The 24,730-nt window shown below is 38.5% G+C and overlaps 1 protein-coding gene across 5 annotated transcripts in view; it reads left to right on the top strand.

The window, feature by feature from the left end:
- The first annotated feature begins 593 nt into the window (after nt 1-593).
- The window catches only part of crebbpa (CREB binding protein a), a 47,489-nt gene continuing 23,352 nt past the window's right edge, over nt 594-24,730 (top strand). For 3 of the 5 annotated variants that reach the window (XM_041982120.1, XM_041982118.1, XM_041982115.1), the window contains exons 1-5: nt 594-1,492; nt 15,304-16,043; nt 22,101-22,280; nt 22,435-22,699; nt 24,552-24,665. In XM_041982120.1, the coding sequence (XP_041838054.1) occupies nt 1,405-1,492; nt 15,304-16,043; nt 22,101-22,280; nt 22,435-22,699; nt 24,552-24,665 (1,387 nt within the window). In that variant the 5' untranslated portion in view covers nt 594-1,404. The remainder of the gene's footprint in view (nt 1,493-15,303; nt 16,044-22,100; nt 22,281-22,434; nt 22,700-24,551; nt 24,666-24,730) is intronic. The other 2 variants (XM_041982119.1, XM_041982117.1) reach the window with 1 other exon arrangement.

Raw genomic sequence — 24,730 nt, 5'->3', positions numbered from 1 at the left:
AAGCGTAAAGAAGCATTACTTGCACCAATGTTGCCCAAGGTTTAGAACGCTATAAGAATATCCAGAAGATCCCAGAACTAATAGCCCATGGAAGAGCTCTATATCATCAGCTGCCTGATTACTTTACTACTGTAAACAGTAGAACCAAGTAAATAGTTTTAGACATCGGTAATTTGTCATTTTTAAAAAGAAAGTATGACTAAAAGCAGACATTATTGCTTCTGCAAGGGTTAGATAAATGTGTTTGAAAACACTTCAATATAAGGGGTCAAAATCTGTAAATAGGCTTTAAAAATTAAGCATTCTAATTTTTAACATGAAAACAAATCTGAGGAGTAGAATGTAGAGATTTGAAAAGTGTATATAATTAACTTATGGGTTTCTGTTCGATTAATATTTTTAAAGTAATAAAATTTATTTGAAAAATTTGTGAAAATTTTAATTGAGACGCATGTAAACTGCTTGTGCTTCTGGCAGTGCAGGAGCGCCCCCAGCGGCTAACAGATGTAGTGTTTTCACGTAGGGCGTGATTGCGCGGCCCCTCCCCCTCCACAGTCGATCTGGAAAAGAAAAAAAAACTTTTTTGTATCGAAGGAATCAACAGCCGCCATCTTGTCGCGGCTCGGAATTGGGATTTCGGTCCAACACTGGGTTTTACGTAGAAATCGACCATCCTAACCGGGATATGACAACGTCCTTCTGCATAAAACGAAACCTTAACGTCGCATCGGAGACATTTTGTGCGAATAAACGGGAATTGGATCGGTGGTCGTCGGGCAGAACAGCTCCGTATATCTGATTTCCCCTTCAGAGTGCGGCGATTCAGCCCCTGTCGCCGTTCGGGAGCAGTTTTGTTTACCGTGGGCAAGCGGAGACCAGATCGTGACTTTCGAGGGGATTTGCAAAAATCTTGGATTTTTATGCAATTGTGCATTTTTGTGGAGATTCGCGCGATTTTTGCATGAAGAAATTTTGACGTCACGCAAAATGGGTACTTTGAACATCTAGAAATTGCGACTTTCTCCCGGAATGCATCAATCCACCTGATTTGTCTGGATTCTCATCTTGAAGCTTGATTTGTACATGGGGAACATTTTATTTTGGGTTATTTAATGATAATAATGTGGGTGTTGGGTGTTGGATTATCATGGGGTGAATGGCGGTGGCGAAGCGGGGCGCTATTGCATTTCTTTTGAAAGACACTGACTCTCACAGCAAGGAATAGCTAACGCTAACAGTTAACTTAGCTGGTAGCAATCAATTAGCTAGATATTAGCCAGTTAGCTAACGTTAGCAGGCTGCCAGCTTGCTAATGTGCTAACTGGGAAGGCTTGGATTGATCAAGCAGCTTCCTTGTTTAAAATTCACAGTTGTCAACTTAAGAAAACAGAATAGAAAACAATTATGGCTGAAAACCTGCTGGATGTCGGACCTCCCAGCTCCAAGCGGCCGAAGCTGAATTCACCTGCCCTGTCAGCGTCTGACGGACAAGGTAAAGGCCCTAACACACATTATACACGTAAAACTCGCAGTAATTAATATTTGGTCTTAGTCTAACAATGTTTTATTTGTTATTAATGGCATTTACCAACCATGCAATATAGTTCTGGGTTAGTAGGTCAATTTGGTGTACTGCACTTAGTTACTTTGTTGTGAGCACGCAACTGCATCTACTTTCTGTGCTCCAGTGCCAGCTTGTTAGGTTAGGTACACTTGTGTTAATGCTGTTTGATACATCTGTGCAAAGCATCATCCCTCCACTTGAGTCTAACGCAACAGTTAAACAGCATTGCTACATACAGGTTGTGCTAAAAGCACTCGGTAAAGACAGTGCTGCAGGTTTAGTGGGGGGAAAATAAATAAAAAAAAATGGTCACCCTTATGAAAGTTTGGATTTCAGCTGTTTGTCCATATGTTGGGCTTATTTATTTTGTTTATTATTTTTGTTTTTATTCATTTATTTATTTTGCTAAACTATTGGTGACAGTCGACCGAGCATGTTATGCATGTAAAGGCAAAAAGTACATATTTAGCATGTACATGTCTTTGAACACTTCCAGTAAATTTCAGCATGTTGGAAAATAGCCTTTCTTGAAGAGAAGCTTATGGTGACGTTTAGGTGTTGTGCATAACACCAGGCACAATGATTTTGATGGGTGAAATGGGGGTTAGAACAACATAGAGTCCTCTCCAAAATGACATCTGTTACAAATTCATATGCTTCTGTAATTCATAATGCACTACGATACTGTAGCTGATAATGTTTCCATGCTGGTGTTGCTGAAATTGGGAGTTATTTAAGAAAACGTGTCATATTATATATTGTGCTGCTCAGTGTTCCTGTCTGTTGATGCTGCTGTAGATGTGAATAAACAAAGATGACATGTCTAATGCCTGAACTCATCTCAGCTATCAAGTGTATAAAAAAAACATATTGGCAAAGATAAAAAGGAAAAGATTTAAAAAAAAAAAAAAAAAAACAGGGGCAGCCACCTACTTGGTCTCTGTCACTGCACCTCGAAGCAAGCATGCAACCTTACTCCCAGCCTGTATGAGACAGGGCAGCATTTGATTTTGTAGATTTTTTTCTTTTGCTGCTTAAGCTTATGTAAAGAGTACCCTTATGGGACACTTTTTTTCTGTAGTAACATGCATTCTTGAAATGCATGATAAGAATATGCATGCATGGTTCTGTGAAAAAGTGTTGAGTTTCCATGTCTTACTTTGTGCCAAGCTTTTTTTTTTTTTTTTAAGTAATCTTTTGAAGTGTTAAGGTTAAGAGCTGTAGTTTTGTTGCAGTCTTTATGAAGGTCTCTCAAAGTTTATTGGGACATTGCCTGCCTTTTCATCCATTTTCAGTCCAGTCCATTCACCTGAACATTTATAGAGGCGTGAGTATTTTCATATGTTTGGCTGTGTAACACTGACTTATGAATCATACAAGCATTCAGTGGCACCAAACTCAATGTATGAGCCAGTGCTGTAACATAATGGGCAGCTTAGTAAATAACTGTTTTTATTTATTTTTTAAAATTGTGCCTTTAGGCACTTTTTAGTAGCAACCTGTCACAGACATATTTCTTTATGAATAATGCTGAAAAAATATTTTGATTAGCATGGAATTGTTTTTTTTTTGTTCCAAGAAGGGTAATCCACAAAAGCTTTCGGCTTTAAGGAAACTGGACAAGTGAAGTGGAACAGAAATGGCAGAATTAAAAACTATTTAAAACGGATGAATAATTGTCTAAGTGATCTACATTTGAAGAACAAAAATAAAGAAATAAAATTTCTTGACAGAAATAAATGGGTAGGGAATAACCCATAAAAAATGTGAGAGCTGTATCTGGCCCTTCAGGTAATCCATCTATTTGAATCCTCTTCAGAAATGGAAGGATGGCCATCAAAAAGCCATTGTACGGCAGGAAAAAACCTGAAATTTTGTAGCAACTGATCGTATCGGGTGATTAATCTTGTCAGAGCTGAGACCTCAACATTATTGAAAAGGTGTTAACCATTTTGACAGAGAACTCAACAAAAAGCAGCAAACAAACAAGAAAAGCTTTAAAATGCCACCCAATAAGGCTAAAGGACTATTCTTGAAGACTCCTGTGTTAGTTGTTGAGAAAATCTTTTGAGTTGTATCACTGTCATATTGACTTTAGTTTTAAATGAGCTATTAGAAACACGATTACAAGTTTACTGGTTTAAGCACACTTTTTGTGCTCCTTTAATTTAAATTGAACTGTCAAATTTGATTAATTTAAAATAAGTAAATGCCCATTTAGTAATTCTAAAGATGTAATTGTCCTAAAAGCGTAAGTGTTTAAATATGAATGCACTGAATTATCTGAATACATGTCAGTCTTATGATGCATTACATTCTCTTGACATTATGGTCTTATCTGCAAGCATTGAAACTTAATGCACCATATGCATTTAATCCAGTCAGCCACTGTGAAATATGAAAGAATTTTAAAAATAATAATTATTCTTGTCTATACCTTTTGAAAAATATACTAAATCCCAAAACTTAGTTACATTTATATCAAATCTTTAATTTTGTCGACTGTTACATTCAGGTGACATGTCAATGCACACATCTGTCACTGCAAGCAGTCAGTTTATGACGTGATAATGTTTCATAAAGGTTGTCACAAATTAATTTAAAACAGTCGCAGAAAGGATTTTTTTTTTTTTTTTTTTTTTTAAATCATTGTTTTTGTTTTACTGTTGGCACGTTGTAGTTGAGTTGGTTTCATTAAACCTGCAGTTGTTTTCATCCCACCCCAAAAACGTTCTTCTAAACCCACCACCAAACAGACAGGGTTTTTACAGTTCTTCTAAAAAAAAAAATAGTAACAACGCCACCTTGAGTCAAGCTAAATAATAATAATAAAAAGTTGCCTTAGCATTTAGTTGAAACTACTTAGCCATGGCTACATTTATATGTGAGTTTGTGGTTCAGTTACATGACTCTTTCTGCACTTAATTATCTGAAGACGGGAGAACAAATTGTGCCAAACTTTCCCCTCTATCATTTAAAAAATGTCATTTTTGTAATTTTCTTGTTTCCCTTTTCTAGTTAAATGGTATTCTGCCGGTTAGAATGATCTCCCCATGTACGCATGGGTTCTCTCTGGGTAGTCGGGCATCCTCCCACCATCCAAAGACATTCATATGAGGTTAATTGATCACTTTAAATTCTCTTGGTCACTTTAAATTCTCCCTTGGAGTGAGTGTGTGGATGTTTCTCTCTGTGTTGGCCCTGTAATGGACTGGTGACCTGTCCAGTGTGTACCCTGCCTCTCGCCTGCTAGTTACAAGGATAGACTCAAGATTCCCCTGTGATCCTGAATTGGAATAGAAAATAGAAAATGAATGAAGTCCACACGGAAGAGTAACCACCTGTGAAGTTAATGTCATGGATGTATTTCACTGTTTTGAACTGTGAAATTAATCACGGGTGCCCAGAGTCCCAGCTCCGTTCCTTAAGGGGCTGCGGCCTGCAGATTTTAGACGTTTCCTTGCTCCAACATGCCCAATTCAGTTAAATGGCTCTTCTCAACAGCTTGTCAAGTGTTGTCCAAACATGCTGAACCAGATGTGCTGCAGCAGAAAACATCCAAAACCTGCAGGACAGTGGCCCTCGATGACCGGAGCTGGGCACCCCAGCTATAACCAAAGATGATTTTTTATTTATTTATTTTTTAAAACATTTAGAAGTGGTGGAAGCCCGGCAGTGTTTGGGAAGACTGAGCGAGAGTGAAAGCAGAGTACAACCCCCCCCCCCCCCCCCCCCCCCCCCCCAAAAAAAAAACTTGTGTATTTTGGGTTTAAGCCGTGTAACAGTGGGATGCATAGTAAAGTGTGTTTTGGCCTGGTTGCAGCACCGCAAGGCAACACCACAAATCTCTACAGTCACATTAATCACGTACAAAGCAAGAAACAAAGACAGACGTCAATAACCGGACTGAACCTCTTATACAATGCGCATATATATAGATATATATATATAATGTGCAGTTAACTGACGTTAAGTGCAGTTTAATCCTTTGCATTTCTTTTCCTGCTATAACGGCACTTGATTTTTCAAATGAGGAAAGCCTGCAGAATGTTATTATTTGAAATTACTCTGGGGAAAAAAGTACATATAGAGCTGTAAGAAATAAATGCAGCAGATCTGAACAGACTTTTTTTTTTTGATTAATGTTCTTTTATAGGCAAGTACTAATAGGCTCTGTTAGTTTCACGCTCATTATGTGCAATAAGGGCATTTTAAAAAGGTTTTTAATAACCATTGAACCAGTCTAGACCTCAACTTGTTAGTTTTTTTTTTTTTTGTTAAAGTTCAGTGCGAAAAACATTTTGTGAAAAAATCATGCCAGAGAATCGTGATCTTAATTCTGAGCAGAAAAATTGTAATTCACATTTTTTTCTGAACCGTGCAGCCCTAATATATATAGGTAGATGGATAAAAAAAAATTGTTGTGCAGTTGTTCAGCTGAATGCCTCCTTGTTTAATTTAAAAGCATTGCTTCCTTTTTATGTCTTAATTTTCACAATATTGATGCCAGGAGTAAATTGACTTGATGTTTATAGTCACACATAACCCTACAGGAAACTAAATTTGATTTTTGATCTATCAGTCACTCAGTAGGTCAGTGGTTGATTATAAATGTCAATAATTTGGAGAACAGGGCTGTAAATGGGCAATTCAGCACATTTAATTGCTTTGACAACAGATCTGAGTCTCTCCTTTCTCTACACACTGATCCAAAATATGACCACAAGCATGACAAAAGGACTGTAGATAAGTTTTATTGACCTTTTTTTAAAACATTTTTATTCATTTTATGTATACATATTTTTTTTGCGTGAGCTGACTTATGACCCTGGTTTGTTGGGAACAGCCACAAGGGATTGTGATGTACATGCAAAAGTTGTATTTATTTAGTTTTGAGTCCTTTAGGAAAGTAGACTAAGAAGGTTTTTCTCTACTCACCCCAGTTGACCGATTTTAAATAGCTTGCCTTAATGTTGACATCTACTTACTCCCTATAGTCCCCACATTAACAAAATCCAGTTTTTTAATGGGTGGGACTCCATAAAAAAATAATCAAATTGATTAGAGGCTTTGTAATTGATTAATCTTGTGTAATCGCATTTTAATCACATGATAGTACTTGGACCAAAAAGCAAATCTTTAATTTGTATTGGATGACTGAATCAAACAATAAATACAGACATTAATAATGTAAACTCAAGCTCTAGTATGTGTGCAAAAATGCATTTAATTGCATTTCAATTTAAAACAGTAGAAAAAGAAATAGAAAATATCCCTGGCCCAAATTGAACAGACCTAAAGTTAAAGTGTCATTTTAAGTACTTTAACTAACAGCTCCAGGTGTTCTCTAATTAGGTTTCAACAACATGTTGTAGTACTTTTAGCTTTTTTAATGTTTTCATCCACACTCTGCATTAATAGACATTAATTTCTGACAGTAAGCCAGGGTAGGACCAGCCAGTGTCAGCTTTGCACGCTTCATTTTCAGTCTGGTCATGAAGCAGAGGTGAACGTCTCCTGTTCTGACTGCAGCTGTGAGGGCTAATGGATGGGGGAGGGGCCAGTGGAAGTGCTGCTCATTGAGAACAAGTAAACATTCTTTTACGTTAGTTTCCAAAAAGTTTCCAATAACACCAGAAAAAGTCACTAGATTTGTTGCTAGTCACTTCCTTGAAAGAGAGTCTAGAGGGGTCTGAAAGCTGAAGTGTCCAACAATTTGATAGTGAAAGATCTGTGCAGAATGTGGACTGGAGACCCCCAGGTCACAATGAAAAACGCTTTCCAAGGTGGTGGAGAATGAGAGGGCTAAGATCCTGTGGGACTTCCAGATATAGACTGACAAAATGGTGGTGGCCAACCAACTGGACATTGTGATCATAGATAAGCAGCAAAGGAATGCCATAGTGATCGATGCAGCCATCCCCAACAATGGAAATATCAGGAAAAAGCAACACAAGAAACTGGAGAAATATCAAGGACTCAAGGAAGAGCTGAAGGAAAGCCTGGAAGGTTAAGGCAACAGCAGTACCAGTGGTCATCAGTGTGTCCCCCACACTGGAGAGGTGGTGCCAACAGATACCTGGAGAAACATCAGACATCTTCATCCCATCCAGAAGAGTGCAGTCGTAGGAACAGTTAAAGCCTGGTACACACAAAGATTTTTTTGGCTGTTTTTGTCCCGATTTTGCCTCTTTTCAACCACAGATGGCAAACGCCTGAATATCCTAACTCTTATAACATTTTTCTGTACAATTATCGTCTGGTCTGAGGTGTGTTACAAGCAGATTTGTCCCGATAATCCGCTCTGAAACGAGTCATAGCCGACAATTGGAAATATTGAACGTGTTCAATATTTCAGAGGCAATTTCTGAGGAACGCCGACGACTTGTGCATTGTGTCTGCTTGGATGGTGGCGTAGTACGGAATGTAGCCAATCAGAGAGAAAGTTGGCTGGGGAACAAGGAAGTAAAGAAAGTCCGTGTTCACGCCGTCTCCAGTGTGTTATTTTTTTTTTCACTTCTGGCTTTTTCTATTAACAATAGTCCCAAGACCACCATAATTACCTAGTCCTATATATCCCCTTCCATGCTGTGTGTTGTGTTTTCCCGTTTTTTACTATGTTTCTTCTTCTTCTTCTGTTTTTTAGCGGGTTGTTGCTATGGTTCTTCTATGTTTTTGTTAGATAACATTTGGTCAGGTGAGATGTCCAGCTTGAAGGACTAGATTGTAGATCACTTGCGGAACAGCATCGTTATGTGTGTGTTCTGTGATTAGATTATCGGATCAAAACTGTTAAATGCCTGATCTTTTTATCTTCACGTGTGAGGTCTCGACCAGATAAAAAATCTTATAAGATTAAAAAAATTGTTATGAGTGTACCAGGCTTAAGATACTACATAGGTCAAGCTCTTGGGAGTCTGGTAGAGGACCTGAGCTTGAGATGAACAGCCACCCAGCCAAGCCAGGGAAATGGGAGGTTGAATGAGGGAAGAGTATATGAATGTATATTAGGGATGGACCGATATGAAAAATTTGGCCGATACCGATATCCGATAATAATGTTGTTATGGCCGATGACTGATATTTACCGATGTCTATATATGTATTTTGTTTCAAAAGGTTTAAGATTATGAAATTCTGTACTAAGTAAAAATTATACAAACATTAGGGGCGTTGGCTTCCCACCACTGTTTGTAAGGTTCTGGATGGTAGTTTTTCAGATGACATATCAAATTTGTGGTGTTGAATGATTTGACTTGGCATCGCTTCGACTTTGCAAATGCTGCATACTGCTTTTCAAATATCTTCTTTTGACACTGGGAAAAATTACCACACAGCTGACATTGCTTCTAGCTTCAGTTACATACCACAATGTAAAGTTGCATCGCTGTCAAGTGTCCAAACATGGCTAAACCCCCCTCGTCCTCCCGAGATACATGTGCAAACAACCTTTAGAAAAAATAAATATTGGCTGTTAATATCGGCCCAGTTTTGCTCATCGAACTGATATGTTAAAATGACTTAACAGCCAATACTGATGTTAATGCCCATATATCGTGCATCCCTTATTGTGCATCCCTTTTTTATTTTATATATATATATATATATATATATATATATATATATATATATATATATACTACCTGTCAACTATTTTATTAGAGGAGAGCTCCCCTGATATGTATCTCAGAACCTGTTCATAATTTAATTTAAATGATCAGACCTGTGTCTCCAACATTTGCAGAGCACCAATGATTTAGAGAAGACATGCCCTTGTCTTCTGTGTCAGACATGGATCTGATTGACATGAGAATGAAAATGTAGTTTACTTATATATATATATATATATATATATATATATATATACACACACACAAAATATACTATACTATAATACTATATTATTATATTATAATAATATAATATATATTATATACTATAATATACGTGTGTGTATGTATGTATATATATATATATATATGGTAAATAACATCAGGCTGATATATGTCTAAGCACATGTGGTTTATGTGAATCCTGCAGCATCCATGTAGCTACTGTTAGACCGAATTGAATGAGGGAACGAAAGATGGGTGGTCCCTTGAGCCCCAAACAAGCTCCTTCCACATGGAACACCTGCATGTTTGATGCCGGAGGACAGACTGTGAGCTAGCATAGCAGATTTGCGCAGCCAGGCTGTGTTTACTCAGGGAAGTGTGTAGGCCAAGAGCCCTCATTAAAAGCTGAACACTGACTGAATCTCAATGAAGATATCCAGCAGCCGTAGATGGTAATGATTTCTCTTTTGTTCCTGTTAAATTCCAATTCTTAACACAGGGACTTTGTTTACTTTGTTACTAGCCAATAAAGTTAATGTTTGTAATAAAAGGAAGTTTCTTCAGGATGCAATGTGGACATGCCATGCCAATATAGCTGTAATCAGTTATAGAGGAACTAGAAGTAAAATGGTTCCCTGTCAAAACAAAAGCTAAGGATTACATATTGGTGGAGCATCATTTATAAAAAGATTAGCAGGATGTTTTGTGAAACAGGATCCAGTTTAACATTTAATAACTGCCATTTCAACAAACGGGAATTGATCAACATGAAGTTAATGTTAAAACTATCCTATTCTTATACGAATACCCTGCATCATATAGTTAAGCAAATACTAGGTATGCACAGATCCAGTTTATTCATTTTCAATACCAATGTAGTATCAGCCGATACCAATCGGGTACCCATACAGAAAACAGCGCTGAATTATATAACAAATTTATTTCTCATTGTGATCTTTCATTTGTGCAAGGCAACATCAGACTATAGAGATATAATTGTACTGAATTACTTATTTTAAAACTGTGGATTGTTTTATTATTTAAATAAACTAACAATCTTAAATAAGCTTCACAAGCTTGGTCAAACGAAAAAATATAACTAAACCTCTCCTTGTTCAGTCAGGTTAAATAAGAGTATAACACCCAATGTAAAATAATAAAGTGGTGAAACTGGAAAAAAATAGCTTGACTACTCTTGATAAACAGCATGAAAAATAAACAAGAACAAAACCTTTTTTAAATGGTTCAGTTAGTTCAATTAAGAATTCAAAATCCAATGTAAAATAAGTAATAATGGAGCTGAAATTGAGGTGACAAAAGCAAAACAGTAGCTCCACTAGCTTGGTTGGTAGATATTCAAAATAAACACAAATCAGCTCTTTACAATAGTTTAATGCAATTGTCCAATTATTTAATCATTAATTATTGCATTTGTATGTTTTGATCTCCGTTAGCTGTTGGAGTACAACTATTCTATAATTTCTTCATCCACGATCAACCACCAACCATGCTCAACACCGGTGTTTAAAAACTCATCAGCCTGATGTTATTTACCTTATTTAAATGATGGCATGTACTTTCTGACTCTACAAGGTCGCATGTTCAGAGTTCTCCTCTGCCCAGATGTGCAAAGACACGTGCTTGCACATACGCAGAGAACGCATTGGAAAATATGTGGCGTAAATAATAGATTATATCCAGGCTTTGCTAATTTACCCTCCATCCCGTTGATAAAACTGAAGTACCGTAGTTTGATCGTAGTTTTACGTAATTCTTACAGCTATTCATCATTGTCTCTGCTCCATTGTACCAATCTGTGGTCCATTGTAGATTTCAACTGCAGCTGGGTTTCTCAACCATATATTTTCGATCAGTTAATGTGTTTAATTGAGAGCAAAACACAAAAACTCTGCAAGCCGAAGATCCGGCATGTTGCCGGAATACTTTAAGCCCTGAAATTAAACATCCATTACAAAAGCTGCTTAATAAAACAATAGCTTTAATGGCTTGTTTAAAAAAAAAAAAGAAAGAAAAGGAAAAAAGTCCCAACTTGCCAAGCATTTTCACGCACATACCACTGTGTCAGCGACCTGCTCAAGCAGATTTATCAATCTTCTCGGAACATTCGCTGTGTGGATATTACATGTAGCTGTTGAGTGCGTTGGCTCAGGTAGTGTTAAAAAGTTCCTGATTCTTTCGCTTGCTCAACTTTGCAAACAAATGTGAGCCTCCATGTGTTGATTGGTTAATGTGTGATGTCACTCAAAGCGCACAGCATAGAATTACACCAAATATAGCTGCACCCATGGATCGGGTGAATGAATTAATGTGGATTAAAGCAGTTTTTGTTAGCTGAAGCAGAGTTCACATTAATTGGCTGATGGCTAATATAAAAAACAGAATAAGTTTGATAATGTCAGATAAGCTGCCTTCTTCAGTAATGGTGGACCAGTGACGTCATTAGTCCAGATATCCACAGTGCCGTCCTTGTCTGCAGATACGAGGTATTTAAGGCTTGCAATAAAGCTGGCACCATAACACACAAAACATTAGCTGTATTTGTCTATAGCTACTTGTAGTTGTACTGTAGGTGGCACTGGAGAATTCCCTGGTGTTTGGCACAAGTACTCGACATGTCTTGCAGAGTGCCTGTGTTTGTAGTGTGTCGTCTCTCTCATAACCAGCGAAGTTCGAAATAGCTGATGTGCTGTTCTGTTTAGTTACAAGTTCTTCTGCATCCACATTTTCCTCGCTCCTCTACATTCAGCCATCAAAATGCTTACTCCATGTGCTCTAGTATTCCAGCCGTTAGCATCTACATGGAGCATGTAGGACATTTGATTCGCATTGACGTGCACAGAGCATGAACGCTAAGCAGTGTTTGGAAAGCATCATGTCACTTCCTCAAAATATTCAAATAAGGACCATTTATCACAAATCAGGCAGTTGTTGCAATATGCATGGCGCAAAGGCTAATATCACAATGAAGGTAAATTTTTGATATATATGTTGCACTCCTATAGAAAATTATGCAGTATAATTAAAATTACGTAAAGAACAACAGCAGGTTTTAAATGGAGAGTGAAGTAATTGGCATGTGATTTTGGCCCTGGCTGGGTTTGAACCTATGACTGCAAGACCTAAAGACATTACCTTAACCCACTAGACTGTCCAGTCAGGCGGTGCACTCCTGTGCAGAGGCACAAAAATGTCTGTAATGAGAAGTTGTGCAAAAATGTGTAAGGTTGAATTGAAAAGCTTTAAAGAAGTTTAAAATAGTTTGCAGATATAATTATTTGGCTTAAGTCAATAGTAGAAATATTGTTTTGAGGTACTATAATGGTGGGATGTTTGATAAATTGTAAATTGCAAAAGAAAAAAATTGATGTGCAATGCTTCAAACTTTTCAAGTTCACTTTTCCTATTTTTGTGCAGCTTCAATCCACTTTGATTCTGCAGCAAGTTGACTTTGCAAATGCAGCAAACACCTTAGAGCAACGAGTTTAATCATACAGTATGAATTGGTCTTAATGGTATAAGTAAGATTTTAACCTGGAGACTGGTGCAGAATGTGCAGATTATTGAAAAAATGTCCAGAGTTTGATTTGACCTGTGATCTGCAGTGTTGCAGTCCTGCATCACTACACATGCCTCTATATGCTCTAAGGCTATAGAGGCACATTTATATGTCGGGGTAGAAGCACTTGGATTTTTACCATTGGGAGAAGAATGCGTTTTGCTGGACACTCTTCAGTGATGCACCCTGCTGACGAGGTTTTTAACTCATTATGCACAAGATTGTCCAATCGCTGGGGTCAGTTTCTGCATTGTCCAATCTGCATTTGGTCTGAAGAGCTTTTGTCTAATCAAATGGCTGGATTTAAACTTGGACAAAATGCTTAAAAACTCTAAAAGTATAAAAGTTAAAAATGAAAAAAGCTGTTGCTGCATCTCTCTAGAACAAACAGGTGTGATCAATTTCAACTTAATGGTGTTGTCTGGTTGTTCAGAGCTGCTTCCTTATAGCAAACAGGCCAAGTTATGTTTGTGTCCTTTGTATTTCAAATATATAAGTGGTAGGGCTGGGTTATAAATCCATTTTGAAATTGCCATTTATGACCATTTATTTTGGTGAAATTGTGATTTTTCTTTCTTTTAATATGCACAGCAAACACTTCGTGGGCTTATACTCTAATGTGACTCAGGCTGTAACAGTAACTCACGGAGTAACATTAGTTTCAGACTATTTGTGACCATTATGTTTAAAATGCAGCTCTGTTAAAGATGACATGGTTTGACATCTAAGAAAAAGCCTGGTTTTTATTTTGGTTCATATGAGTCATGACTTCATGGCCAAGAAAATAATGGAGAGGAGGAAATGTGATTTAACATTAAAGGGCATCAGAGGGCTGCATAAATAATGTTTTGCCAGTAACGTCGCTCATTATATTGCTTATATATAGCATACACCTCTGGCCTAAATTTAAATCAGCCCAACTGGTAGCTATATTAATGCATGCTCCATAGAAAGAAAAAGTCACAATACAAAATTGAAAATAAAATAAATTAAGTAAGTTATTTCAATTCATATATTTTTTTTTTATTTAATGGCTGATTAATCGGTTATCTGAATTTCTATCTGCCAAATATCTGAATCGGCATCAGCCTCAAAAAATCCTGATTAGTTGGCCTCTAATCCTGTATGATGAGAATGGATCCCAGTGGAAGAGATCACTGAAGCAGTTGCGTATCGCCAAACTGATTAAGTCACCTACTTAAACAATAACAATAAAACAGACAATAAGCTTGTTCTTGTTATCGAATTATCACAGCAAATAAATGAGATATTTAATAAGAGTTAGGTCAGGGTAATGAATGTCCTTTTTATGAACTAGACTAGAGAGAGGTGTTATGAGGAATGAGAAGAAGAGATGAGGAAGGTAGCGTGATAGAAAATGACTGAACTGAAGAAATTGAAGATCTGTCACATAAATGACAGTCATTAAGTGTAAGCATCGCATGGTGTAGCATTGGACTTAAACAAAAAATAAATATACAAATTTTCAGCTTACAAACTGTGCACCATCACCCTTGTTGGACTCTGTTTTGTTTTTTTGTTTTGTTTTTTTTGCCAATCCAGACGAACGGAAACATATCTGCTTGTCATTATAAAAATTTGCAGAATTTTCTGAAATTATGTCCCAGTTCCTGCTATCCCATGCTTAACCCTCAATCAAGACATTTATAATGGGAAGTATTGAATGAGAGATGCATTGTGAAGTGTTTTTGTAGAACCCGTAGCAAGATTGAAAATTGCCCTTAGTGTGACCATGGACCTCATTGTGCGTTTTTGTGACGGATCCAATTCTCAACTTTAGCAGCTTGTAAGATGTTGTAGTATGTTGTAGATCTTTCCGCTTTTAAAGTTTTATTTGGCTAATTTTAACGCTGAGAAATATTTTGACAAGTTTGCTTATTTGTCCACTAGCTGGGCAAAGAGACTAGAAAAACGAACTATTCATGTTCACGCAGCCCCGCTAATCTTTTCTCTCCGTCTTAATCACTTCATCTCAAACAAATCGGACCTCCCTAGGCTCTCAGTATTATGCTAACACCTCTTGATGGTGTGACACAAATATTCCTCTACATCCCAGCAGGATTCTCTGTCACACTAAACTTGCCAGCCAGTGACGATCCTCTTATTATTACGCTGTGTTGTTTTTCTTGTACGGCTGGGAAAGGCCATAGCACAGCAGCGTTTAGCATATATGTTTTTTAATATCCTGTAATTGGAAACGGTAGTGAGCTGTCATGTGAAATTGTGACATGTTTCACAAAGAGCAAATGTAATATCTTTAAAATGGGATCAAATTTATCTTGTTTCTTTTCTCTCCCTTCTCATAGATCTGGTGAGTTCTCTATCCTGGGATGATTTGGAAAATGACCTTCCAGATGAATTGATCCCTAATGGAAGTGATTTAACCCTGATGGGTGGGATGCCCTCAAATGGTGGAGCAACACCTGGAGCTGGGGGGCCAGGTGGCACCCAAGTAGGTCTTGCTGGTGGTGCCAATGTTGTCCCGGATGCCGCTGCTAAGCATAAGCAGCTCTCAGAACTTCTTCGAGCTAGTAGCACCTCCAGTATTGCAGGGGTACAGGGCACAGGGCTCAACTCGGCTAGTCCTCAACCTGGAGGCATGGGTCCACAGCTGGGAGCGCCACTGGGCAAGAGCCCCCTTGGCCAGGGTTCTCCCAACAACCACCCCTCCCCCCAAGCTCACAAAGCAGGAACACCAACTGGAGTAGCAGGACAGAACAACAATAACAGTACTGCAGCTATGGGCTTGAACACAACAGGGTTCAACCAGGCTATGATTAACAATAGCCAGGGCCATGCCGGACTCTTGGCTCAGGGAGGACAACCTCAACCTGGGCAGGTGATGAATGGTGGTCTTGTGCCAGGAGCTGGGAGAGGACGGGGAGCTGGAGTAGCAGGCATGCAGTACCAAGGTTCAGCGCTGCAAGGAACTGCGCCAGGACCAGGAGGATCTGGAAGCGCATTGGCAGAAACACTTACCCAGGGAGGGCAGCAGATGGGAGCTCATACCACCCTTGGTGCAGCCCAGCAAGCAGGCAACATGAAGGTGAGTCATGCTCCCACGTTTTCACGTATAGCATTTCTGCATTCAGGATGTTAAGGCACACAGGGAATATTTCTCTGATTATGATATATTTGCATATACTTGTGTATTGTAGATGTAAATAGTTTAAACACTGGGCGCAAGTTTAAGGTTGGATCATTTGAAAACCTGTAGATTTCTGGCAAATAAAAGTCATCGGCTGAATGGAGATTTTTCATCTAAGCTTGAACGTTGTCAGGTTGTTCTTGTAGGGAAGACATAACCAGTGTAATGCCTTTTATCTTCTGGATATGTCTAAAATCGCATGATGCCCTTTGTCAATCCTGGATTATATATTTTTATTTGAGAATGTATTTAATTTTTACTTTGAGATGGAAAAGCATGAAATTATATGGAGAAAATACAAAATCTACCCATTAGCTTGAAAGATGCCAACAGACACAGACATTTCACTATAAATAAGATTTCGTTTGGTCAGTGCAAAAGGGGGAATAAGGAAATGTTTTAAAACTGAATTAAAGACATTTTACATTGACATTGAACAGCTCAGACTGAAACCTTTGGCCTTCAGAATTTACTACTACGTAACACAGGAGGATGCAGCATCACCCCTAGTGCTGAGCGAATGCATGCTGTAATATTTCCTCCTGGCAAAGTGGGTATTTGTAGAATCAGGAAATTGCAGAAAGTGCTAAGGAGGTCCTTCTAATTCCAGTCTCTAATGTGGCAACAGAGCTGGAATTTAACCTTCAGAGCAAAATCAAACAGCCATGCTGAGTTGTATGTCCAAGGCAAAGATGCAAAACCTGAAAACTCCTGCCTCTGCAGCAGTTTTTCTTGATGTTTTTGAAGCACAAGCTAGAATCCCCCTCCATGTGATTTATAGCACAACATTACTAAGGCCGTCTGATGACATAGAAAGAAAAAAAAGTGTAACATAGATAGATGCAGACTTGTGGCCACACATTAGTTTAGCACATATTTATGGGTAGTCATTTAGTTTGATTCTGTTTTAATTTTGAGGTTAATATAGAATTGTAACCGAGCGTACGTGGTTGTTGATGCAGTAGTAATCCCTGTCCTGTTTAAGAATGCATGGCCCCAAGAGAATTTCCTTTTGATATTACCAAATGGTTTCAGTAATAAACTAGAAGCACTCAGAACGCAGACCTCCGCTAAGCCCTTGTAATTTTTTTCCATTTTTTTTTTTATTCCATTTCTGAGATTTCATCAAAATCCGTCCTCAACTCTTTGAATTATGTTGCTAACAGATAAACCAGTGCCCTTGAATACATGACTTTGGCAGAGGTATTGAATTGATTATTTTTCTCATCTGGTTAAAATTATGAAAGGGATAGCTACATAATGAAAAAGGTCTGCCAGAAATGCATCAAGCAATTACAGCTACACTTGGGAACGATATTGAGAAAGCATTTAACTTCTCTCTCCTAATGCTCATAAACTAGCTAGCTAGCTGCATGCTCCTTCTCCATGCTTCTTCCTGTCTCTCCTGAAACAACAACACACATGTGCGCAGGAGAGTTTTCTGGGTGGGCGGAGGAGTGAGCTGTCGGTCTGCTGTGAAAGAAGTTGTGCCGTGTGGAGTGAGCTTCACTTCGACCAGCAGATAGAGCGCTACGAAGAAAATCCGTTGATGTGATAGTTTATACTTGACGTTCGCGATATAGCCATTTTATATATCCTATGTAAAAAAACATCTCAGGATACATCACGTATACTCTATACATTGCCCACCCCTACTTTAGTTTTTTAAAATATTGTTTGTAAATGAGTCCTTGCTCTATTAAAATATACTCTGCCTGGCCAAAAATAAGTTGCCACATGGATTAAACTTAGCAAATGGGGACAAGCCTCCAATTGGATAATTACTGCATGGACGATTATCTTCCAGCTGGCAACAAGTTATTTAACCCCAGCTGATGCAATTAGTCGCTTCTAATTCCATGTCAAAAGACTCATGCTGTGGTCGTGGGAAATGCGTTGGTCTGTTTAAGAAGGGTCAAATCATTGACATTCATCACGCAGATATGCCATCTCAGATGAAACCATCTAAGGAGATGGCTGAAACTATTAAAACTGCATTGGTCTGCCTCTGACCTCCGTAGAGGCGTGGTCGCATTTGCACGATCTCACTCACCACTCTTCATCACTGATCACTCCTTATTCCTCATGTTCTGCATGCTGACACAGTCACTGAGTTACCCAGTGGGTTTATATACGAAGAGATTCTTCTTCTTTTTTTCTTTTTTTTTAGTAGTTTTTTTTAGTTAGTATCTGGTCGCTGTTGTGCTACTTTCATGATATGTCTTTTTGATTTGGTTATTATTTAAACTCTTAATGACTAGCAGCTCTGTTTTTTTGTAAAAGTTGTAGGAAATTTTCTGGTGTGTTCATGTACAGGTGTAACAGTTTGTTGTCTAGCGATGGTGTGGATTGAAGGGTCCGTTGCCTTCTGTCTGTGATGTGTTTGTCTCCTTTCTTCTTTCCTTTTTACTTCTTTTTACTATTTTACTATTATCTTTTTCTGGCCCCTCCGGTCAAGTCCAGCAAGATTACATAGATTCCGTGATTCAAAGTAAATAAATAAATAAATTAATCAGATTATCAAGAGGAGCCTTACCCATAGACCTCCCCTTGGCAGAGCAAATTTGTTCAGTACGATACAGAACCAGATTATCATTTTGCTAGCTATGATGCTGGACAGGACATTAAAAAAAAAAAAGAAAGAAACTATTAAAACTGGGTTAAGAATTGTCCAATGCATTATTAAAAACTGGAAGAATAATGGGGAACTATCTTCGACGAAGAAATGTGCTCGGAAAAAAATCAGAATGATGATGATCAGCGACCACTCAAATATTTGGTGAAATCAAGTCAACGACAAACAACGGTAGAAGTCAGAGCTATGTTTAATCGTGGAGTAAAGCATTTCTGTATGCACGATGCGAAGGGAACTCGAGGGGTTGAGACTGAACAGCTGTGTAGCCATAAGAAAACCACTAATCAGTGAGGCTAACTGGAGAAAAAGGCTTCAATTTGCTAGGGAGCATAAAGCCTGTACTCTGGAGCAACGGAAGAAGGTCATGTAGTCTGAAGAGTCCAGATTTACCCTGTTGCAGAGTGATGGACGCTAGGAATGAAAAGCTGAAATGCTCGATTTACAAAATGATAGAAAATACGATAAGGGGCTCATGATACGAAATACTCAGGATACGAAAATGGAGGAAAATTATCTGAGCATAATGAAATTGATGAAAGGCAAATTGACAGCAAAAAATTGGACAGTGTATGGATTTTTGCTCTACAAATACAGAAAAAAAACTAATGTCAAGTTATACCACCTGTGTCCACAACAACAAACCTTAAATGAACCATAAAACCTTAGTCTTTGACATGTTTTTATACTTTTGGCTCAAAGTAAAATATAAAAAACATAACAAAAAACCTTTGTCTTTTTTTTTGTTCGGTCTTATATGCAACAAGCAAACATTTTGCCATCCTCTCTATAAAATATAAAAGTTAGATGTTGTATTTTGAGGTAAATTATGGCTAGTGCAAAAATATAAACATCAAATTATACTCTGCGTAATGTCTTTTGCTCGCCGACTTGCAGCATGAAATGGCACAGCAAATAATTTCTGCAGAGTAGTTTGATTTTTTGGTAGCTTTTTAGGCTTTGGAACTAGCTTCTCCTTATGATGATGTTGTAAATGGTACATCATGCTAGTTGTGCTGTAAAGCGTAGTGAACCAACATAGCTTGCAGCTCGTTTTTTGTTCGATCCACAGTCTTCTCGCCGTTGCTGTCTATCTTGGTTGGGAAGCCAAAATGAGTCCACACCACCGACTTTTGTAAAGCCGGAGCGTCCATAGTAACCTTGTGTTCCATTATTATAAAGTGAGACTGCCGTTTATAGTAGGGCGAGAGGGTCAAACTTAATCCCAGGACTCAGAGCGCGGGGCCCCTTTGTGTTCTTAAATTTTTTTTATTTATTTATTTAGTTTTTAAATTTTGACTTTTCATGTGTTTTTAGTTTGTCCTTTTTTTGTTTTTGCAAAATTTCGTATCTTGAAATTTCATTACACCTCCTAATGGACGCATCGGGGTAAGAAGAGAGGCAGTTGAAGTGATGCACCCAGCATGCTTGGTGCCTGCTGGACCTGCACTTTTTAATAAAAACCAGTGTTTCCTGACCCTTATATTAGAGGAGCGCCCCAACCCATCAACAGCAACTCCCGCCTCCCAAGTTTATTTTATTTTCTATAATTACTTAATATCTGATATATTTTTTCATTCAATTTTTTTAGATTAAAATATTCATATTTTATGATTTAGGTTATTTTTATTTTGCACCAGATCTCAAAAGAAGTAATCTAGGCCGACTTTCCTCTAAAACAGGTTTGTTTGTTTTTTTTTCTTTTATTATAAAACTGAACAGCCTGGTTTCATTTCTTATTCTCATGTTGACATGTAATTGCGTCGTGGCATGTCTATAGATGCAGTGCTGAATGCACACATAGGAGAGCTACACTCCCATCAACAAGGAGAGAGTGCATGTTGGAAATTGTTGCGTCAAAAACAGACAAAAATATCTGATTTAAGATCTGCTCTTATTTAAAAATAAGAGCAGCTGGAGAAGAAGCAGGTGAAGGAGTTTCCTGCTCCGGTGTACTAAGAACTTTATGTCCATTGGGAAACGCACACAGCTGAACAATCAGTCTCCTTCTGAGGTGTATTACTGCTTAAAATTGGCGTGTTAAATTCAGCTTCTATCTCTAACACTCATAAACTAGCCTGCTAGCTGCATACTCCCACGTACACCTTGTGTCCATGCTTCTTTCCTGTCTCCTGAAACAACGTGCATGTTTGTTGGCCAGAGGCTGTTATGACTCCTTCATATCACATGTTTTTTTTGTTATTGTATTTGCATGGGGGAAAAGTGATGGTGTTTCCCACTTGCTTTCTCTGGGTTATCGAGTAGCACTTGTCTATCAAATATGTGGGAATAGACAGGTATTGTAAGAAATATAATTGTTTAAATTGACTAATTGACTTAACTGGAGAGTTGGCAGCCAGATCAGCCAGAAAAGTCAGCTTTGCTCCAGATTGGTAAGGTGATAGTTGGCTTCCGTTTCATCTGCCAATGTATGGAGTCGGGGCTGAATAGGACTTCTAAGGAGAGTGGGTGTTTGTGTGTGTCCTCTTGCTTAGCTGTGTTGAAAGGCTGCCAGTGTCTGGGCGTCTCAGCTGGATCTTTTTTATCTGGTCTGTTGGAGCGGTGTCAACAGCCTGAGGGGATACAGCCTGGCCTGACAGTCTGGTCTGGTTTCCCGCTCTGTGGATGAGAGAGCAGCAGCAAATAAATCCATTTGTAAAGCAAGGCACTAACAAGCTGTCACACAACGTAATATATACATGCATGTTTCTAAGAGGGTAAGAAGTACGATATGAATCTTTTTGAAAATCTGTAAAGTCCAGACTATGTCCCCTAGTTTCTCAATGTGAATGTTGGTTTGCAGAATTAAAAACTTGTGATCTAACAGCATCTTTATTCTTGTTTGCCGACTTTATGACTAGCTTTCTGTAATGGGGATGGAAGGAGGTGGAGAAAAGGTCTGGCTTGATGCTGTAGTCAAGTTGAAATCTTTTAACTGAGTTGGTGTCATGCGGAGCTGTCATTGTGCCATAGTATCTCTGGGCTTATTAAGACACAGTTTTCCTGGCAAAGTTACAATAGTGCTTGTCCAGGCGGAGGGTGTCTTGTAATGACAAATTGCCATTGGAATGGCAGTACCCTTCTTGGAACATTGGCTACTGTGAATGGCTCTTAAAACTCAGAGAAATGTTTGTCATTCAGAATGAATGTATAGTTGTATCCAGACTTTTAGATTGGTACTGTATAAGTTCACATTTTGAATGCCTCAATCCTTTTAGCAAAAAGATTACCCTTCAAAGGTTTTGGGCTGTGAAGATGCTTTCCCTGTGAACTAAACCCTGCAAAATTATATTTACTTCTGTGTCTCTTGTCTGCTTTTCCAGATGGGTATAGGTACCAATGGAAGTCCTTTTGGGCCTCAACCTTATGGTCAAGGGGCTGCGGGACCGGGCCAACAACTAAACCCACAGCAGCAGCTCCAGAACAAGGCTGCCCTTGCCAACAGCCTGCCACCATTCCCTAATGAGCTCAAAGGGGCTGCTGTTACGAGTGTGCCAAATATGGTTAGTGTTTGCACTTTACCTACACAAAACAACAAAGATTTGTTTTTGTACTTTTACCTCCCACAAAAGCATTAAATATTTTCAAGTTAAAGATAATTTACTTCTGAGCACTGAGTAATTCAAAAAACTTTGTTCTCCTGTTACTTCCACACAGCAGCTCCAGCAGCCGCAGCAGCAGGCAGCAATGCTCCCACTGGCCGGCAGTGGAGGTGTGGCAGTGCCTTCGGCAGGTCCCACAGCGGACCCGGAGAAGCGCAAGCTGATCCAGCAGCAGCTGGTCCTGCTGCTTCATGCACACAAGTGCCAGCGACGAGAGCAGGCCAATGGGGAGGTAAGGGCCTGCGCCCTGCCTCACTGCCGCACAATGAAGAACGTCCTCAACCACATGACCCACTGCCAGGCCGGCAAATCCTGCCAGGGTAAGTCAGAGCAGTCTTAGCCTATTTGAAGATTAGCTTGATCATTTTCAAAAGATGTAATGTTAAAAATTACTGGTTTTTAAAGGTTGTGACTTTATCACCAACAACTTAAAATAAGTTTAAGTTTATGAATCACATACAGTGACTTCTCAACTAGTTTAACTCACTGGATCATTTAGGCTTTAGATTTCAGTTAGTCTTGTCTGCATAGAGAGGTCTGCTGTAGGAAGTCAGTGTCTCAAGGTTTTTTGTTAATGACTAAATAAGTGTAGAGTCATAGCCATGAAAGTTGCCACAGTTTTAGATATTTTCTTGCTTCTGAAACTTGGAGGAAAGAGTTGACAGAGCATTTAAATTCAGCTGAACTCCATGAAGCTGTTTGGTTTGGGTGAAAATGGCTAACATGGTAGCTCATATCAGTTATACTGGATCATCAAAATATTTAGCTGCAAGGTGAATGTTACAGCCTGCCTTCCTGTGATGGAGACTTTCCTTCAAGCTACTCTGATTTCCTATTTGGCTTTGTGTTGTTTTGGGGCTTGTGTGACCAAAAGGTGCCAAGTTCTAGGACTTGGTATTGATGTCAGTGTCTCTCATAAATCCATAACTGTCCCAAAATATGAGCAAAAAAGTTGGTTATCTGGTTTCTTAATTTTAGACTTGCTGATTTTTCAAATAAAAACCTTGTCAAATTTGACCAGATTTGGTGTTGAATAGTGGGCAGTACCCTACCTGGCCCATGGAGCCACATATCAGATTTTAAAAAACCAAAAATATAAATATACATAAGCAAATAATGCTGTGGCTTTTCATGGGAACGTAAAATCTGAGTCTGTTCCTCTATATTCTGCACCCTAGTTAATTTCCTCTTGCACAGGATCCTTGCCTCTCATACTACTGAAATAACTAGAGAGATTTCTACTTCAAAACCCAGTTATCTCCACCATTATGATAGCACTGCTGTGTTTGACTTTTTGCCAGTAGTGTTGGTTTTCTCACAATGATAATGAAGTTATTGTGCTTATTTGTGCATAGTTCTTGAAGCTTGAGGTCGTGTACTTAGTGAGTTGGAGCTGCTTTGATAAGTGCCAGGTAACTAGCATACGTGGTTTCTATCCATTTATTTCTTGTGCGATATGCTGCTTTACAAAGCTTGGAAACAAATTGCAAGAACTACTTTTCATTGGGTCCAACCGTGATCTTTGAGGAGTTATTTAAGTGACTTGAGTTTGGTTTTATCTTTGCACCTACCTGTCTTACTTTGTCTGCATTTTCCCACTAGATGATCATAATTTTGTGGGGGTTTTTTATTACACGTCTGTGTCTTAGCTTGCTGTCTTTTATGTGTAGTATATGTTTGGTCTTCAAGGTGGTTAAAAAAAAACTATTCCAGGAAGCTCACAATTCTGCAAATGCACCATTAAGTTTAGTTGAGTATCTGACCTGGTATAGCTTAGATCATTTCTATAGTTAATTAAAACAAGAGTTCAGTTAGTCTTGACAAAGTGAGGAATTTATGTCCAAGTTGTTCATCCAGAAGTTTGAATTGATGTTTTTTAAGATGAGTTAATTTAATGTAAGGTATACTTCCAAGTGTTGAATCACCTTTTGCTGGGATAATAGGTTCTAATGAAGCACTGGTACAGGAATATATACCATCTTAATTGTGAGGCAACACTATGCCTTCATAGAGAATATGTTGTTCAAAAGGAAGCATAGTGTAGCAGCTGGTATTTTTAATGTAAACATGAAAACTACAGCAATATTTTATTTGTATTAAGCGCTTGGTAGGGACCAGTTATGAGGATGAGATTTTGAAATCTTGTTTTTCTCTCTCTTGCTTCCTTTGCAGTGGCTCACTGTGCATCATCCAGGCAGATCATCTCCCACTGGAAAAATTGCACACGACACGACTGTCCTGTCTGTTTGCCGCTGAAGAATGCTAGCGACAAACACACCCAGCAGCGTAAGTAAAAGTAGCAATCTTAAACACACCATCGCTCAACTACTGTCAAGTCATTTTCCTTAACT

This window comes from Melanotaenia boesemani, chromosome 4, assembly GCF_017639745.1.
Source record: "Melanotaenia boesemani isolate fMelBoe1 chromosome 4, fMelBoe1.pri, whole genome shotgun sequence".
Classification (NCBI taxonomy): Eukaryota; Metazoa; Chordata; class Actinopteri; order Atheriniformes; family Melanotaeniidae; genus Melanotaenia; species Melanotaenia boesemani.
The sequence above is the reverse complement of the archived record's forward strand: the minus strand, read 5'-3'. Positions and strand labels throughout refer to the sequence as shown.